This window comes from Heteronotia binoei, chromosome 5, assembly GCF_032191835.1.
Source record: "Heteronotia binoei isolate CCM8104 ecotype False Entrance Well chromosome 5, APGP_CSIRO_Hbin_v1, whole genome shotgun sequence".
Lineage (NCBI taxonomy): Eukaryota > Metazoa > Chordata > Lepidosauria > Squamata > Gekkonidae > Heteronotia > Heteronotia binoei.
Genome location: NC_083227.1, coordinates 85,741,606 through 85,762,279, shown reverse-complemented (window position 1 = coordinate 85,762,279; position 20,674 = coordinate 85,741,606). Strand labels below are relative to the sequence as shown.

The 20,674-nt window shown below is 41.0% G+C and overlaps 1 protein-coding gene across 2 annotated transcripts in view; it reads right to left on the bottom strand.

Annotated features, from left to right (window-relative positions):
* Positions 1-19,598, bottom strand: part of IL17RD (interleukin 17 receptor D) — a 98,435-nt gene extending 78,837 nt beyond the window's left edge. Inside the window, exon 1 of one of the 2 annotated variants that reach the window (XM_060239736.1) lies at positions 19,391-19,598. In XM_060239736.1, the coding sequence (XP_060095719.1) occupies positions 19,391-19,516 (126 nt within the window). In that variant the 5' untranslated portion in view covers positions 19,517-19,598. The remainder of the gene's footprint in view (positions 1-19,390) is intronic. The other variant, XM_060239735.1, reaches the window with a different exon arrangement.
* Positions 19,599-20,674: the final 1,076 nt, after the last annotated feature.

Below are 20,674 nucleotides of genomic sequence, written 5' to 3'. Positions count from 1 at the left end.
ACTGCAATTAAATGCAGAGTCTGAATGCAGATTAGAAGAAGAATTGCAGATTTATACCCTGCCCTTGTCTCTGAATCAGAGACTCAGAGTGGTTTACAATCTCCTATATCTTATCCCCCCACAACAGACACCCTGTGAGGTGGGTGGGGCTGAGAGGACTCTCACAGCAGCTGCCCTTTCAAGAACAACCTCTGCGAGAGCTGTGGCTAACCCAAGGCCATTCCAGCAGGTGCAAGTCGAGGAGTGGGGAATCAAACCTGGTTCTCCCAGGTAAGAGTCAACGCACTTAACCACTACACCAAACTGGCTCTCATTAAAGCTGTGTTTATTGTTTACATGTGAATAATTTTGACAATTAATATGTTATAATATGTTTTAATAATATATTAAAAGAGTCCTATTTGACTGTGTGAGGTTGTGCAAAATATACCTTTCTGTTTACTACATTTTTTTCTAATCTCAACTTTTATTTTTTCATATCTATCCGAGGGCAAAATTAAGATATGTACACTAAGGAGTTACAGGTTTGGGTTCTATGGTATATCTCACCTGATAGAAGGGGCTATCAGCAGAATGAGTTCTTCATCTTCTCCCCTCCCACTGCAGCTCATCATGAAACATTGCTTGTGGAGGACAGGGAACCTCCCCCTCCCCAAACAGTATACGGGAGGTCAGAGGCTTGCAGCAGCAGGGGGAAAGTGATGAAAACCACCCACTTTCCTTTAGCAAAAGTCTACCATGGGATCCAAGCCAGAGTTCAGGTGCAGCTTCGCCCGCTTTGGTAGCAAATGCCACCTGTGATAAGATTGCTAAAACAAAACTGAGAAACTCTACACAGTCCTTTAAAGACAAAGTCATTTCAAAAGTTCTAAATCTAATCCACATCTGTTACAAATTGGTGGGGAATCTATAAGTGATTTACAGTGAAACCCTAAGAAAAATTACTCCAGTCTAAGCCCATTGATTTCAACAGGTTTAAACTGCAGTAACTTTGTTTAGGATTGCAGTGTTTGAGTATTTGTGTTGTACATATTGCACATGTCTGTTTTCTTAGTACAAAACAGGAAGACACCAATATGGATACAACTGTGCAAAAAACTACAAGGAAGAAAACCACACAATCATTATTTACACAGAAGCACAATACAAAATACATTATGCACACCACCACCCTGGAAGCAAAATAGAATACAAATACCCATGTCAGGGATATCTAAAGGTGGAATGAAATAAATAATTTATGCCTACTAAAAATTTTAGATAATATGTGGGTGTTAGCCTCTCATTCCATTTTTGGCTTTGATTCTTGCATTTACTACCAAATGTTCATAAAAGAAAGTTTGGTCTTTGCATCTCAATCTTTAACAAACTGAACCTTCCATTTAAAATCTCTGCATGACTTCCCCAGAAAGTCAATGGCACGATTAGTGAATTAATCTTAGAAATGCAACTATTTGGAGGTACCTAAACTGTACCATCTTGTATTATCTCAGCCTTATGAATAAAAGATGGGTGTTTGTTTCTACTGTTGTTCTGAAACAGCTCACAATAAGAGCTTGTCACATGTTAAGGAGTAGAGTTTGCTGACATATTAACTCTTTTTTGTGATTTGCACTTTTATTTTGATGAGAAGATAAACTATAAATATAATGACAGACGTGTAAATACAGACTATTAACTCCAACTAGTATAAATACAGGATCATGCGAAGTGATAACCCTGGCTTGACTGAATTTAATGTTGTATTGCTAATTTAGGAGGCTTATTTTGTAATTTTGAAATTATTACATTGGTTAAAAAGAAAGTTTCCCTGATTTGTAAACTATTTTGTTACAGAATGCTAAAACAATGAGGAAATAGAGTGGTTTGGCAAAGGAATAAAAGAATTGCTCAGAACTTAAAAACAAATCAGAAGTGGAAGTGTGCTTAATAGCATACCAGGCATTCACCTATTTGTTATAGGATATCATGTTGATAGAAATGCTTACTTTGAAGACAGCTGTAAAACATATATCCTTATTTGTCATTACAGAAGATCTTTTGGATTTTTTTGCAACTTTAGCAGGATCCTGTTGAAATTTTACTTGCAAAGTGAGCCTAGAGTTTTACTAAGTTCTCACTTGATTTACAATTCAGAATAGGACCATCAGAATGCACTATCTGTGCCACATTAAATGGGCTTGCATTTTGTAAAGGTCTGAAAGTTTTCCTGAGTACAAAAGTAAACACTTTGCAAGAATAAAACTTGAAAATTCTGCCTATTCAGTCTCTTTAGAAGAGCGAATTTCTTTAAAAGACTCGATTTAAGGACTGGGGCAGTAGATGCAATAACATTAACAACAATAACAATATCATCATCGCTGCCACTAATGCCCTCACATCACCTACCAAAGGCTACCTGAACCTCCTAGTCCAAGCAGGTCATACAGCTACACTTCCTACCACCAAATAAGAACATAAGAACATAAGAGAAGCCATGTTAGATCAGGCCAATGGCCCATCCAGTCCAACACTCTGCGTCACACAGCGGCAAAAAATTTTTATACACACACACACTGTGACTAATAGACACTGATGGACCTCTGCTTCATATTTTTATCTAAACCCCTCTTGAAGGTGGCTATGCTTGTGGCCGCCACCACCTCCTGTGGCAGTGAATTCCACGTTAATCACTCTTTGGGTGAAGAAGTACTTCCTTTTATCCGTTTTAACCTGTCTGCTCAGCAATTTCATCGAATGCCCACAAGTTCTTGTATTGTGAGAAAGGGAGAAAAGTACCTCTTTCTCTACTTTCTCCATCCCATGCATTATCTTGCAAACCTCTATCATGTCACCCCGTAGTCGACATTTCTCCAAGCTAAAGAGTCCCAAGCGTTTCAACCTTTCTTCATAGGGAAAGTGCTCCAGCCCTTTAATCATTCTAGTTGCCCTTTTCTGGACTTTCTCCAATGCTATAATATCCTCTTTGAGGTGCGGTGACCAGAACTGCACACAGTACTCCAAATGAGACCGCACCATCGATTTATACAGGGGCATTATGATACTGGCTGATTTGTATTCAATTCCCTTCCTAATAATTCCCAGCATGGCGTTGGCCTTTTTTATTGCAAATGCACACTGTCTTGACATTTTGTGAGTTATCTACCACGACCCCAAGATCTCTCTCTTGGTCAGTCTCTGCCAGTTCACACCCCATCAACTTGTATTTGTAGCTGGGATTCTTGGCCCCAATGTGCATTACTTTGCACTTGGCCACATTGAACCGCATCTGCCACGTTGACGCCCACTCACCCAGCCTCAACAGATCCCTTTGGAGTTCCTCACAATCCTCTCTGGTTCTCACCACCCTGAACAATTTAGTGTCATCCGCAAACTTGGCCACTTCACTGCTCACTCCCAACTCTAAATCATTTATGAACAAGTTAAAGAGCATGGCACCCAGTACCGAGCCCTGCGGCACCCCGCTGCTTACCGTCCTCCACTGCGAAGACTGCCCATTTATACTCACTCTCTGCTTCCTATTACTCAGCCAGTTTTTGATCCACAAGAGGACCTGTCCTTTTACTCCATGACTCTCAAGCTTTCTAAGGAGCCTTTGATGAGGAACTTTATCAAAAGCTTTCTGGAAGTCAAGGTAAACAACATCTATCGGGTCTCCTTTGTCCACATGCTTGTTCACCCCCTCAAAGAAATGTAACAGGTTAGTGAGGCAAGATCTTCCCTTACAGAACCCATGCTGAGTCTTCCTCAATAACCCGTGTTCATCAATGTGCCTACTCATTCTGTCCTTGATAATGCTTTCTACCAACTTTCCCGGTATTGGTCAGACTGACTGGCCTGTAATTTCCCGGATCTCCTCTGGAACCCTTTTTAAAGATGGGGGTGACATTTGCTACCTTCCAGTCCTCAGGAACGGAGGCAGATTTCAATGAAATATTAAAGATTTTTGTCAGGAGATCCACAAGTTCAACTTTGAGTTCTTTCAGAACTCTCGGATGTATGCCATCCGGACCCGGTGACATTAGTTTTTAATTCGTCCGTCAGTTGTAGGACCTCCTCTTTTGTCACCTCAATCTGACTCAGGTCTTTCAACACCCCTTCCAAAATTAGTGGTTTTGGGAAGGGCAAAAAGTTTTCATCTTCCACAGTGAAGACGGAGGCAAAAAATTCATTTAGCTTCTCAGCCATATCCCTATTCAACTTACAACTGCAATTGCTACCCAGACCAAATTTGGTGTTCTTTCAATTTGTTAAAAGAGGCCCCGTGGCACAGAGGTAAAGCTGCAGTACTGCAGTCCTAAACTCTGCTCACGACCTGAGTTCGATCCTGGCGGAAGCTGGGTTCAGGTAGCTGGCTCAAGGTTGACTCAGCCTTTCATCCTCCCGAGGTTGGTAAAATGAGTACCCAGCTTGCTGGGGGGAAAGTGTAGATGACTGGGGAAGGCAATGGCAAACAACCCTGTAAAAAGTCTGCCATGAAAACATCGTGATGCAACGTCACCCCAGAGTCAGAAACGACCGGTGCTTGCACAGGGGACTATCTTTTACCTTTACCAATTTGTTAAGTTCAACATTTTGTCAGTGGGTTCTAACTTTGTACTACTTTGCACACTTAACCACTGCCCACTAACTTCCTGCTCGTTGTACCCCATTTCATCATCTGATGCATGCACACGAAAGCTTACATTCTAAATAAAACTTCATTGGTCTTAAAGGTGCTACTGGACTCCAACTTTGATCACCTTCTCCTTTAAGTATCAAAACACAGTATTTTAATACTTCAGAACTATAATAAGCATTGTTTCTATCTGTTTACATGGATTTGAATAATTTGACCTATAGTACAACACGGTTCTTGAACATACAAACCAGTTTTTGAAGGAAAGTTAACAACTGAGGTTTTGTTAATAATATTTGGTAAAGATGCATTAGTGTTAACTGGAACAAGAAAAGTTGGAAGGAAAGCGAACTTTTACAGAAGTGATAATGGATCACTAGAGACATTTGCAGAAGATCATATAAAATGAGTTTTATGTTTTAAAAAAAACCTGCTGGACATACAACCCTCCCCCCAGTCAATGGACTGCAAGTTTCCACATTTTGCTTGCACTCAGTCTGTCTTCTTGTCCATTTCTTATCCATCTCTTACTTAGACGTGCTCCCCTACTTGCACATCTCTGCCCACAAACTTAGCAGATGGCAACCCTCCCTTCAAATGACACATAAAATGCTTGTTCATACAGAGAAGTATCATGGAAGTGGCTACAGCTCACATTTCTGGCATAGGAGGGGCAGAGGACAGCCACCCAGTGCCAACATACAAATCAGAGCTTAGAAGGGTGTAAATCTGCTTAAGATGGCACTGATGGCCTACTGGAGGAAAGCATGGTTGCTCCTGGGCTCAGTATACTTCAGCTAGTGCCCAGCCCTGGTATAAACGATTTGTCTTTTATGACTGGCACTCCACATCTAAGGAGTCCTAGCACCTCCACACTATCAACCACTGTCCTGCTCACATGCCATCTCCTTCCTGACACATGTGCTGTTCATGTCAAGACTTCACCAAATGCATTACTGAGGCATTCTGAAAGCTTGGAGGAAGGTAATAAAAACGAACATTAGCAAAACAATAAGATTTCATCAAGCTAAATTACATGCCTCATCAAGTTACCCATGAGTCCCAAAGGGCTAGCCCAAACACATAGCTTTCACAAGGTTTCTGAATAAGGCTCAGGCTTGAACTTTGGCAGAAGGAATTTTTATAACTGGGAAGCAACTACCAAGAATACTTCTCTTTATGCAATTATTGGCTGAACCTCATGAATTTTTTTATTGCTGAACCGGTTGCATAAATAGTATAATTAAGATATTAAGAGGGTATCCTTGGTGGATCTCAGAGACGGGAATGGGACACAGAGTTAGTTTCTAAAGTATCTTAGTTCCAGCATGCAAAATGGTTATCATCACACATTGCAGAATTACTTAAGTGAGGTAGTTTGATTTCAATTTGCATTTTCATAAGAAAATAAGTTTTAACTACTTAGTAATTTGAATTACGTCAAATTTCTTAGGTTTTTTTTTAAAAAAAAAACTCCTAATACTGACTTGCCTGCTATCTAAACTAGCAAAATTCAGTAATCCTTTGGGATTAAAGTATTTAAAAACTGGGAATTAACAGTAAGATTCAGCGTTTCAGAATGCAGAATACACTACACACTTGATCTTAGCCATAAGGCCGAGAAGCGATGAATGCAGAATACTATTAATTAGAACTCACAGCTTGAGTGTGGGGCATTTTACAAGGAATTCTTATGAGGATCACCTTGAAAGCTTTTGATGCTGAGGAAACACCATAACTTTTTTTCTTCACACAAAAGCAGCCATCAGCAGAGCACAACCAGATGTTACCTTTCTTATTTTCTGTAAACCTCCATGACCCCCTTCAAATTAAAAAGGCAGTGGCATTTTTTTAAAGCCACAGGAGCTATCATTAGTGAAGCATTCTAAGGATTTTCATTAATTCATAGCCAGCCAACCAGGAATTTTCCCACAGCCATGTACAAAAAAAGTCAGGGAAGTCACTGAGTGCTTGGCTGGATCTGAATATGGTCAGAAGTAAGATCAGAGGTATCTAGTCCCTCCTACTTGGACACAGAGGAGGGTTCAAAATTAAAACCTGAGGCTGCCCACTAAGATAATATGCTCTAGCAGGCTTTGCTTTTTCACAGAATCTATTCATAGCAACTACTGAATGAACTTTCACGCTATCTTTAAATCACGCTCTCTTTAAAACAGCTGTAAGAATTGACAATTAAGATAATTAAAATGGTTTGTCTTTCACTACAGTCAAAATCTTGCCAGACCATTAAATAAAAACAAGTAATCTTATATTGTACGTTGCACATTCTGAAAACCTTCCAATAAATATTATATATGATATGTAACTCATTATTTGTTGATCAGAACAAGAATTAAGAGCACACAGAATAAATCAGAAGAATGAAAACTGATCACATTATATGATAAAAAGCAAAATAATGGAAACACTTTGCAGTGAAATATATAGAGCATTAATTTATCTGAGACTTTTACTATTTGATAGCTGTATATTATGAGAGGTCCTCATAATTAGTGTGCTACTGTTGTTTAAATTAATCACATAACTAGTTATAAGAAAGAACTGACACATAAATCAAACTTGCTTCTTTTTTGTTGTTGTTCTTTTCCAACTAGGGTTGCCAATCCCCAGGTGGGGCAAAACCGGAAACCACAGTGTACTGATTAATAACAAATGAAATAAACCACTGTATTACTTATATATTGCAAATAATTGCTCCACAATTTCTCATATCTTATTCAAGTACTCTTCACCAAACTTCTTACAAATGTCCATGAATACAGAAAAACTCAAAATACAAATTAGTTTCCAACTGCTATAATGGTACCAAAGTTCACTGTCTGTATCCTTTTGCTGATAGACATGTACAGTACCAATAAATGTGCTACTTCTTGCTTGGGTAGCAGTCCAAAATCCAACAGGTGCAGCCACACGGGTCCTAGGTTAAGTCCAGGTTTCCATTCATCCTTCTACTGGCTGCTTTTCTTATGTTCTGGAACCCATGCTTAAGGCAAAAACTCACATGACATGTTATGTCTCTTCAGTTTGCACAAATGGTTCAGGGTCATCCGAAAGTGGGAGGGAGGGAAATGTCTGCTGAGCACTCCATTATTCTCTATGGAGTTCGATTCCCATAGGGTATAATGAAGAATTGATCCATTGGTATCTGGGACTCTGGGAGGGATTTTTTTTTAAGTTAGAGGCACCAAATTTGCAGCATGGCATCTAATGCCTCTGCTTAAAACACATTCCAAGTTTCAAAAGAATTGAACGAGTGGGTCCAATTCTATGAGCCCCAAAAGAAGGTGCCCCCGTCCTTCATTATTTCTAATGGAGGAAAGGCATTTAAAAGGTGTGTGGTCCCTTTAAATGTGATGGCCAGAACTCCCTTTGGAGTTCAATTGTGCTTGTCACAATCTTGCTCCTGGCTCCACCCCCAAAGTCCCCAGATATTTCTTGAATTGGACCTGGCAACCCTATTTCCAACACATTGCTTACAGAAGTACCATAAAAAGCCTATAGACAGAAGAGAAGACAAAAGAAACTGTGCAGGAAATGTTTCTCTTCTATACTGAAGAAAGAAAGCCTGGATCAGCATTTAGGATTTAGAACAGGTTATGTCTTCCAGTGCACAATACTGAAAAAGTGGGGGAAGGAACACAGCTCAGAGGCAGAACATCTGCTTGGAATGCAGAAGGTCCCAGATTCAATTTCTGGCAGTTAAAAGTAGTAAGTGATGTGTAAGACTTCAGGCTAAGAATCTGGAGAGCCATTGCTAGCCTGCATAGACAATGCTGCCTGTGATGGATCAATGGTTTCATTCAGTATAAAGCAGCTTCACATGTTCAGTTCCATGGGTTGGGGGAAAACTTTGGGACTTCAAAACCATAGAACTCTAAAGCTGAAGAGCCCTATGCCACAGTGCTTTCAAAATCATGAAGATAATAAGAACATAAGAGAAGTCAAGTTGGATCAGGCCAATGGCCCAACCAGTTCAACACTCTGCTTCACACAGTGGCCAAAAAAAAAAAAAGGAGGTTCACAAGTGGGGCTAGAAGCCCTTCCACTTTGCCTCTCCCCAAGCACCAAGAATACAGAGCATCACTGCCCCAGACAGTTCCAATAATATGCTGTGGCTAATAGGCACTGATGGACCTCTGCTCCGTATTTTTATCCCAACCCTCTTGAAGCTGGCTATGCTTGTAGCTGCCACCACCTCCTATGGCAGTGAATTCCACATGTTAATTACCCTTTGGGTGAAGAAGTACGTCCTTTTATCCATTCTAATCCTACTGCTCAGCAATTTCATTGAATGCCCACGAGTTCTTGTATTGTGAGAAAGGGAGAAAAGTACTTCTTTCTCTATTTTCTCCATCCTATGCATAATCTTGTAAACCTCTATCATGTTTATTTTATTTATTTATTTTATTTATTTAGAATTTATATCCCGCCCTTCCCACGAATGGCTCAAGGCGGCTTCCAACAATAGATCCCACATAACAATAAGCAATATTTAAACATGTGAGGGAATAGACAATTAAAACAGATAAAACTCTAAAAATTAATAAATATTCAAGTATATATAAAAGAAATCTGGCAAGTTGCACTAGGTTCTCAAGCTAGGTATGGGCTAGCCGGAAGAGGGTCGTCTTACAGGCCCTGTGGAACTGAACAAGGTCCCGCAGGGCCCTCACCTCCTCCGGCAGCTGATTCCACCATATAGGGGCCATAACAGAGAAAGCCCTTTCTCTGGTGGATTTCAAGCGGGCTTCTTTCGGCCCAGGGACAGTAAGGAGATTTTGTGTTCCCGACCTCAGTACTCTCTGGGGAACATGCGGGGAAAGACGGTCCTTCAGGTAGACAGGTCCCAAGCCATATAGGGCTTTAAAGGTGATAACCAGCACCTTGTACCGGACTCGGTATATCACTGGAAGCCAGTGCAGGGTCCGAAGACCCGGCTGAATGTGTCCCCACTTTGGGAGACCCAATAACAGCCGGGCCGCGGCGTTCTGCACCAGCTGCAATTTCCGGGTTCGGGACAGGGGCAGCCCCATGTAGAGGGCATTGCAGTAGTCTAACCTCGAGGTTAGACTGTCACCCCGCAGTCGACGTTTCTCCAAGCTAGAGAGACCCAAGTGTTTTAACCTTTCTTCATAGGGAAAGTGTTCCAAAACTTTAATCATTCTAGTTGCCCTTTTCTGGACTTTTTCCAATGCTATAATATCCTTTTTGAGGCGCGATGACCAGAATTGTACACAATATTCCAAATGAGACCGCACCATCAATTTATACAGGGGTATTATGATACTGGCTGATTTGTTATCAGTTCCCTTCCTAATAATTCCCAGCATGGCGTTGGCCCTTTTTATTGCAATCACACACTGTCTCGACATTTTCAGTGAGTTATCTACCACGACCCCAAGATCTCTCTCTTGGTCAGTCTCTGCCAGTTCACAACCCATCAACTTGTATTTGTAGCTGGAATTTTTGGCCCCAATGTGCATTACTTTGCACTTGGCCACACTGAACCTCATCTGTCACGTTGACGCCCACTCACCCAGCGTCAACAAATCCCTCACAATCCTCTCTGGTTCTCACCACCCTAAACAATTTAGTGTCATCTGCAAACTTAGCCACTTCACTGCTTAACTTCAAATCATTTCATGCAATGTGGTTTCCAAAACTCCATTGTATAATATTGAATAAACATTTCTAATAAGTTAAAATCTCCAATAATTTCCAGATGGCAGTAGGCTATAAAGTAAGCTAGACCTTCAGTATTTGAAAAATAAAACAAAAAGCTTTATATCTGAGTAAAAGTCACTTTATACTGAGACCTGTGGAATAATAATAAAATCTATGAAACACAGAAAAAATGCAAGTTAGAGAAAGGCTTTAAACTTTACTGGGCAGAGAGACAGGATCCATCCCATCAATAGTCTTTCAAAACAAGCAGCAATTGAATCAAGTTTATCATTGATTGGCTCATTTGTCTACTTAGCACAGAGAGGCAGGGCAGACTGAAAGGCTTCTGCTTAACATTGGCTAGCTGCTTTGACCCCATTGGCTAAGCAACTCTCATTGTAAGAGCCTATCTGCTACTGGCTGAGCTATTCATGTACTACAGAGGTGAAGGTCAGGCAGAGGACATGGAAAACCAAGCATATGAAGCAAAAAGCTTGAAATTCCATCAACAGTTTATCAAATTGTGGAAAGATCCCACCCCCCCATCCCCAACTGCAGAAAAGGTGAGTTACAAAGGATTACAGTAATGAGCAGACACCTGACCTGAATAGTCCAGGCTAGCCAGATCTCATCAAATCTCATAAACTAAGCAGGGTCAGCCCTGGCTAGCATTTGTATGGGAGACCTCCAAGGAAAAGATCCAAGTTTCTAGCCTACAACTACTTCAGTGTCTGAGAGCAAGAGAAACTTAGTGGGTTTTTACTTTGAATATTCGTACTGATTTCTCACCTGCATTGCTCCACCCCTGGCTTCTGTTTCCCACCCCACCCCCGTGCAAGCAACTGATTTTGCACCAATTGCTCCACCAGGGAAAACAGAAACCTGGGGGCGGAGCAATGCTGGTGAGAAATCCATCCTAGTCTCCACACAGCCTTAATGAAGACTGGTCTTGTGTTTAACAAATTAGTGTCCTTCCAGTAATCAGTAAAGTGCTGTAATGCTTGTATTCTCCAACACATTTGAATTTTGGGTCACTTTCCCCTCCTGTATTCCATGGTCATCACCTGTGCACAATCATTTTTTAAATCTTGATTGCATCATCCCAATGCCTAGCATTAAAGAGGTAGAGAGTACTTTGTAGATGGTACTATTATATCATTCTTGGTTCCTTGCTGCATTCTGACCAATTAAGAAAGGTAATTACAATTTATATGATATATCATTCCGTTTTATTCTTCCATGTCTTATCAGTTCTTTAAAAAAAAAATTAGAATATCTTTTAAAAGTTTTAGATACACAATTAAACCATTATGGGAAAGTAAGCTTCACTATAGCAACAAAATACCAAGAACAAGGCCTCGGATTAATACCTTTGCCTTTGGTCACAGACAATATTAATAAGTAACAAAATATATCTTTTTGGCATCTGTTTTCCATTTTATTATTTCTAATAATTTGTTCTATTTTTCCTTTCTCCTCCAGAAAAATTTCATCTTGGTCAATTATAGAATCATAGAGTTGGAAGGGACCTCCAGGGTCATCTAGTCCAACCCCTTGTACAATGAAGGAAATTCACAAATACCCCCCCCCCCAATTCACAGGATCTATGTTGCTGTCAGATGCCTCCATTTAAAAACCTCCAAGGAAGGAGAGCCCACCACCTCCCAAGGAAGCCTGTTCCACTGAGGAACCTCTCAGATTGTCAGGAAGTTCTTCCTAATGTTGAGCCGGAAACTCTTTTGATGTAATTTCAACCTGTTGGTTCTGGACCTACCTTCTAGGGCAACAGAAAACAATTCTGCACCATTGGGGTAGAAGTGTCCTCCTGCACATTCTTCAAAGAAGGATAAGATGCAGGCCACGTCACAGCCGGTGGGGCTGAGGCACGGTGTGCTGTGATCGTGGGGGGGCGGTGCCGAGGCACGCTCTGATGGGGGGCAATGGAGGGGGGGCACTGCATTGCCAGTCCCTGGTGCCAAGAAGGTTGGGGACCACTGCTCTATATAATAACCCTTCAAATACTTGAAGACGGTGATCATATCACCTCTCAGCTGCCTCCTCTCCAGGCTAAACATGTCCAATAAGTACATGTATATTTTTGCATATTTACATATTTGATTTGTAGACCGCCGTTTCCTATATATAAGGCTCAGGGCAGCAAACAACAATTCAGTAAGACACATTTACAAAACAAATTAAAACAGACAAGTCTAACTATTTCTGATGGTGCTTAAAGGACCAAATTGTGCCCTTACCCTGTGGGGAGGAGGAGAGAAGGAAGAGGCTAGACTTGGTATAGACTATTGCTGTTCTTAACTGTAGGCCTGATGGAACATCTCTGTCTTACAGGCCCTGTCAAATCACACTAGGTCTCTCAGGGCACAGATGTCATTTGGCAAAGAGTTCCACCAGGCCAGTATCAGGGCTGAAAAGGCCCTGGCTCTGGTGGAGAACAAGCAGATGTCAATATTTAATGTTTTAATTTGACTAACAGAATGCCAAATTGCCAACAACAAGTATAAATGGCCTCCCAGGGAAATGCTGAAGAAATTACTAGTAGTTTTGGGGGACTCATTCAGGTCTGCTGGTGACTCCTTTACAGTAGGCTGCTACAACACCACCATGGCCAAGCCACTTCCACTTCAGAATGCAATCCCTAGTTGGGGGCAGGGGGAATCCCCTGGGTTTTTTGGGCTTTTGCTCACCACTGGTCAGCTGGCCAGCAGGGAAAATCCCACCCACCAACATGATGAGCTGATATCACACAGAAGTGACATTATCACATTGGCAGTGTCACACAGCAACACTGTTTTTTGGGCAAAACTATATGGTTTGAGGGCAATTTCACCATAGAGCTTTGCCCAAAAAGCAGAGCATCACCATACATAATGACATCACATCTATGTGACATCAGCATGTCATAGCACTCCACCCCCACTCCTGGAAAATCCCTCCCACGCAATCACTGGACCTGGCAACCCTACTTCCACTAGATCTTCCTTGAGAGCTACCCTCCCAAGGATTCTTACTTGCCTTATCCAACATCTTGAGTATAAAAAAAGGTTTACCATAGATGGCAAGCTCCCATCCCACCTTTTAATGCCTGCACTTGAGAACAGGACCTATAAGAAAATGGGGAGGGTGAACAACAACATGGATGCTATGACATCATTTCTGTGTGATTGCCTGGAAGTGACATGAAAAAGTTCCCTCTGTGAATGTCTAAGAATTTTTTGTATCTCTGCCACAGAGAAGGGGGAATTTCTAAAACATTGGGGGAGGGAAGAGGTAGCATTATAACATCTATGATGCTTCCTTTTCCCAAAGCTCCCAGGTACAGGCCAGGCAATTCTAGCATGCAGTCTTTTCTAAGAGTTATGACAGTTTAATAAAATCCTCATGTTCAGACGCAGTATATATTTCCTCGCCAAGCATTAGCAATAACAGAGCAGGCCATCAAGTTCACAACTTGTGTGAGTGCTTCTAGGTGAATTTTCATGGAAACAGAATACTGACTAAGGTGTTTTTCACACAAGGCTTCAATGTAGCAGGTTTCCCTGCCTCAATATCCCCCCAAGTGCCATTTCCCCTTGCATCAGTGAGGCTTTTTCAGGTTTTTTAAAATTGGCAACTGAATATTGTTATTCAATTATAACAATCCGTGCATCATATTTTCTGAATTTCCAGCTTTCCCTCTCATTGTAGAGACAAAGAGAAAGACATATTTCTGCAATGAAAGAGGCTACAGACATCCTGAAAATTTAGGTAACCTGATAAGTAGATTGTTATAACAATATGATATTTGATTACCAATGGCTGCAGGGAAATGGCCACTCCAGAGGTAGAAGAAATTGTGGGACTGAGAAAGTTGGGACTTTCTTGCTCACATGGCAACCAACCATTTATGGCAATCTTTTCCAAATCTTTGTAGTAAAGCAAGTTTGAGAAAGATCTGACTGAGAAAGCCAGGGAAAACCTGGAAGGTGCATGAATGCACCATGACGCTGTGGGGAAGAAATGGGGGAACCCAGTTCTCAGCAGCTTTGAGCTCATGTGAAAAAGGTCTAAGCTAAGATAAGGAATGTATCCAAGGCAGAGGAAGGCCTGAGCCCCAAATAAACCACAACTTTGAGCCAACATTTGCGGCTGCAACATCCAGTTTAAAGAAGGCAATTTTTCAGACTGAACACAAAACAGAGGTAGAGTCTGCCCCCAGGCACCAACCTCAACCCATCAAAAAAGTTCTTCCCATAAATCCAATTCCTTCTCAGATCTTCTTCAAATAATTTTATCTCTTAAGCCACCCCAAGTGAAAGGGGGAAAGTGTAGATGACTGGGGAAAGCAATGGCAAACCACCCAATAAAAAAGTCTGCCGTGAAAACATTGTGAAAGCAATGTCACCCCAGAGTCGGAAATGACTGGTGCTTGCCCAGGGGACTACTTTTGCCTTTAAAGTGAAAGGACAGAATAACTGCCCTGTTACTTCACTGATGGACCCTGCCTACATGTTATCCAATTCTTGTTTTTTCATGCCTTCAGATTAAAGAGGTGATATAGAGTGCAAAGAAGGTTTAAAACTGAAAACAGGTGGGTACCACCTGAAGGCCTAGTCAGATATACTACTCATTCACCACATAAGAACCTTGCAGCTTTGTCTTCTTCCATACATTCCACCACATAAGAACCTTGCAGCTTCCATACAAGCACACTGGGAATGGAACCAGTCAAATCCTTCCATAGGCTTAAATTGGTATATCAGCCTCTTGAACTGTAAAACCAACATCCTGGGGGAAAGTGGGAAGAAAGTGGCAAACTTTTTCTGTTAACATAATGCAGCTCAGTGTCACAACAGTGGACTTATTTTAAAATATACACAACAAGATCTGTCTCAGACAGTTTAACATGTCAAATATGTATAGTCAGTATAGTCAGTATGCGCACTGGTCGAAGTAAAAGTACACCAACTAGCAACTCCCCAATCTCTACACACTTTTAGCACATTTTGCGAACAAGTCAGGATACCAGCATCTCAGCTGCTGAGACTCATGGGATGGGGCCCTAGTGATGTCACCCTGAACAGCAGTGTGTAATACCTCCATACACCACTAGAAACTGTACATTCTAGTATCTGTGAAGGCATGTAGTTACAATGTGAATTTGAAAAGTTGGACTATCCACCACAAACTAAGATTTTTTTAAATGTAAAATATAGAATCTCCAACTTAATTGTACAGTAGTGACCACAAACAGGCATATACTGAAGTCTCAAAAGAAGGAATTAGGTGTGGTACAGTGGTTAGGACACTAAATAAGCATGAGGGAGACCTGGGTTTTCCACAATCCTTACTGGGTGGTTCGAGGCTAGTAATTCTCTCAACCTAACCTACCTCACAGGGTTGGAGCAGGGAGGAATCCTGCACACAACTCTGAGCTCCTTGGAGAAAGGGCAGGACAAAAATGCACTAAATAATATGAGCTAGCAGACAGCCCTGAATATAAGCCCCAAAACCTAAGTCACAGGGGCAAAGCTCAACCACCACTCTGTTGAATGTACACAGACTCTTCTGCAAATTATGCAAAAAGCTCATTGAGCTAGCAGGTTTGATGCAGCTCCCCATTCACAGGTGTATGAAAACTGACTAAGGAAAAGTAACTTCGAGATATGTGTCCCAACCAACAGAATATTGAGCAAAGAAGGGTGCAGTTGTCAATCCTTCTATTAAAAAAAATGAACAGATGCCCTTCTCTGATCATCAGTTGAGGGGATGTAACGACAGTTCACTTAGCTTCCCTTCCACCTGAAATGAGTCAGAATGGCTGCTGCTAATTGGTTCTGCAATTTGCACATACTTCAGGATAACCTGAACCCCAAAACACACGTTGCAATATGCAGTATCCAAGCTCTGTGTGAAAGGCTATAACAAATTTAGCACCTTTAAGAATAACAAAGTTTCATTCAGGGTTTGAGTTTTCATGTACAGGCATACTTCCTCTGGCACACTGGAAGTGTGTGTCCCTTGTTAGATCACCATATCAAGATGTCACACAAAACAGCTTTTGCCTAAATGTAATAAGGTTGTAAATGTTTCTGCTTACCTAACAGTAATGGACTATCATGACAGAAAGAGAATACTTTAAAATGAGCATAAACATTGCACTGTATATTAAAATTATTTAAAGTCAGGAGGCATTTGCGTCTTTTAATCTTAGTCTTTAGCATCCTAAAAGTTTCCTTAAACATTAGTTTCACATTTAAAACATGAACAATTTTATTTTCATTGTCCATCAATAAGAAACTACATGTCTGTCATTTTTTATTTATATCCCAGGAAAATGCTAAATGGAAGTCCCATCTTTTTGAGAATTAAATTAGCAAGATCACATCAAAGCTCTGTTCTCACGTAGCTGCTGGAAAAAGCAGCTGGCCTTTATTAAAGAGCATTTTACAATATCCTTTGCAGCTTTAATTAGCCAGCATCTATAATACGGGTACAACAACCTTGAAGGATATATACTTAGCCATCTGATTCAGTTCTAACAGACACACTGTAAGAGTATGTAAGCACTCTGAAATTAACTGAAATTTCAAAACTGACATTATTCTTTAATTTTCCGATAAGATATTACATAAATTTTGCTTTTGTGACTGTTCTCATCAGCCCTCAGCAAAGGAACATAACTGACCTATGTTTTGGATTGCTGAGCCCACTGACTTCACTTTGCTATAACCTCCACCTTTCTGTTTGTGTACTTGAATGCATGCATGAATGTCTCCTAAATGTAAAATTTCATTTATCTAACAAAGCAGGCTCTGATTAAAAACCAAAACAAAAAAAACCCACACTCCTAAGCAACCATATTCCTAAGCAACTTATTCCTATAAGATGGTCATTTTGACATCAAATTACATCTTATAGACTTAAATTAATACAAATTTTATAGGCATTGCATCTATTATGGTTTTGAAACACCTGGTTCTACACATTTTCAGTACTATTTCCAATTACACAATTCACCTATTTTTAATCACTATCTGCAAAATTTCCCTGACAACTAAGTGAATAAACAAGGTTAGGGTTCTGCAGGAAATTATTAAATCAACAGTTAAAGAAATATTACAACCCATAACCCTTACCCTAGTATATACTCTCAGCAGTCATGGGGACTGCTTTTATTTTTCTTCTTTTGTTTTTGAAGATTTGTACCTACCCTTCATCTAGAAGGTACTGATTATAAATAAGCTACACTAAGGATATCTGTCTGAATGGGATGCAATTACTTCAGGGCTTGTGCCTTTTCAATCAGTCAGTGTCCCTGCAGTGTTTAGAGTGGCAGAAGGGAAGTGGCCTGTGGTTAAACAGAGGAAATACCAAGGAATTTTAATAGAGCAAATAGTCTTTTTACTTCCTACAGGGAAGCACTTCAAAGGCTGCCTTGCCCCAGAGCAGACAATGTGTTACAGGGGCCATCAGTCATTTAATAGTATGTCAAGTCTATTCAAAACTTACATGCAGCCCTAGATAAATACTACGCAACCAAGACAATGGATCCCATCCTGCAGACAACAGTACTTTTTTTGTCCTCAAAGAAGAAAAACTGCATGAGCAGCATCGGTATATTTTATTTGCTAACCCAAAAAAGAATATTGAGAATAATGTACTGGAAATATAAATTATATTTTCCAGTGAATATCTTTAGGTCTGTTTTAACAGAACAAGATATTTTTCTTCACATCATAACATACATTTTAAAATTTAAATGCTTTTAGAAGCCTGAGTACGCAAGTGTATGCAATAAGAAGATGCAATTTGTGTTTTTATCAGAAAACATGATTCACTATTGTCATGCTCTTTACTATCCATTATAAACCAGAAAAAAGTAAAGTGTTTTAATAGCTATTAAAATTTGCAGGGCCTATGTTTAGCTTTAATAGGCAAATAAAATATCACTTTTGTAATATGAAATAAGTCAACAGAAGCAGCAGCTGAACATACTTTCAGACATATCAGTTAATAAAAGTCCAGATGCAAATTAACCCAGTGGAAAGTTAAGTTCTTTACAAAACTTGATACGTTTGTACTTTTTTCCTTTGAAATAGTTTTTTTTGTGTGAACACTTGTCTTTTCTCCTGTACTCCCTACAGATTCCACCACCGGCTTTTTTGGGAGGGGGGGGGGTGAAGGGGGGTGCGTCTTTCTTTCTGCTGTAACTTTTCCCCTCTTCTCAGTGTTATGATCTGAACTCAAGGAAATCTCTGTGACAGTCGAACAAAAAGGGGGAGGCAATGAAAGTCACTCATGCCTTTCGACAAGCATTCATCTGGAATCTTTAATAAGGCTGAAGATGGAACAGAAAAACAGGATCTACTGAAAGAAAGCCCCTTTAAAAAGAGTCACACTCGGGAAACGACATGCAGAAAAACTTTGCAAGTAGCAAGCTGGTAACAGGAACAAAAGGTAAAGCCCTAAAACACTCTTTTATCACCTTCCACACACGCATACTTCCCCTTCGGTCTAATGACCAGGCCTGTAGCCAAACCAGCCTCGAATCATTAAAATAACAAAAGGCCAAAGCAATCGCCTTTTATCCCCTCTCCCAGGGCAGGTCTAGTTAAGGGAAGGCAGGAGGGACGGATAAAAGACCTGTTGAGTGACTTCACACTTGTTGGCTTCTGCCCCTCACCCTCCCCCGGCTCAGACTTCCTTCAGTACGAAAACGCAGACTACCCTCCGCCGTCAAAAAAAACAAACCACATTCGAGAACTACCAATTTTTCCAATTTAATTGTAAAACGCCCCCTCAAAAAACAGAAGCGGAGTTTGTGTGTTTGTTTTAGAGTACGATTTGCTGCACAATCGCATCCTCTTGCACCTCGGATGCCCGGGCAAAAGCAGGCTCACCACCTGTGTGACTGCTCCCTCCCCAGGGATTCAGAAATACCCCTTCCCCAAAGATGCAGCGGGTCTCTAAGACACCTTGGCACGGCACTCCCCCGCTCAGCGCCAGCTTGCAAAGAGAGCAAAGGAAAGCTCACTTAGCCAAGCGCAACGCTGAGAAACCAAAATACAAAAACTTTTTTTTTCTTACCCTCCAGCCACAAGCATCAGCCGCCAGCCCTTTTTTGGTCCCTGCTGCCGACATGGCAAGCCGCTGGCCGTCAAGGCACGCAGTGAGAGAGAAGAAGAAAGAGCAGAGCTTCAGCCAAGATGCCATCGTCTAGCAACAGCGACCAAAGCTCGCAATCACAGCTCCCGAAGCAACTTCAGGTTGGAAAAGCCGAAGAGGGGAGGGAAGAGAGAGCAATACGCATGCGCCGCAGAGTACATAGAAACACGCCGGTCTCTTTCCTCTCTCTCTGTTCCCCCGCTTTTCCAAGGATACAAGAGAGGGGAGAAGGAGGGCTGGACAACCACCGCCATGTGTCGAGGTGCAAAGGTCAATTGCCCTCCCCTGCTTCCCCCCCACCTTTTAAAAATTTAATTTGCAACATCTGAGATGCAGTAAAATCAAGTGAGACGTTCCTTTCCTTCCTTGTATCAAAGGAAGGAGAGAAGTTGTTCGGGAAAAGCCATCCGGCTGCCCAAAGGGGAGTTGAAAGGAACGGTAGGTGAGAAACTTCGCAAAGAACGCAGCGGCAACTTCAGTCCTGCAGATGTTTACGCATCCAGACACCAAAGTATTCTCAAATAGGAGTTTGGGGAGCGTAGCGGAAATGTGTATAGTAGGTACTTTCTGTTGTTATAGTATAACTAATACTCCTGCTGCCTTTCTGATTTCTGCAATCCAGACCTATCTACTTCCTAATGTTTCTTAATTTATTAGTTCTCAGCAGATTACTAAAATATTGAAAAAGCTAGACCCCATTGGAACAGCAATGAAAATCTATCACAGATGCATAAAATCTTGTAGCTAAAAAAGTGATAGGTCTGCTATTATCTTCTAATAAAAGGAGTACTATCTACATATAATCTGTATTTTGGAGCAATCCCAAACCTATTGTGTTGTTTCTTGGGTGTCCCGTTTCCATTTAAATTATCCATCTCTGCATGATCCACCTTGAGTCTTAGTGAGAAAAGCAGACTATATGTGACATATATGAACAGAAACATTTGTTCCTTAAAAGGGCTGGCATGTCCATTAGCCCAGGGGTCCCCAACCACTGGTCTGTGGACCAGTTAGCAACCAGTTAGACCCCCAGGGGTCCGTGGCCTGTTAGCAACCGGTTCGTGAGTTATATAATTAATTATATATTACAATGTAGTAAGAGCACAAAAGTAGGCTTGAAACTCAACATCAAAAAAACTTAAGATAATGGCATCTGGCCCCATCACACCTTGGCAAATAGAAGAGGAAGACATGGAAGTAGTGACA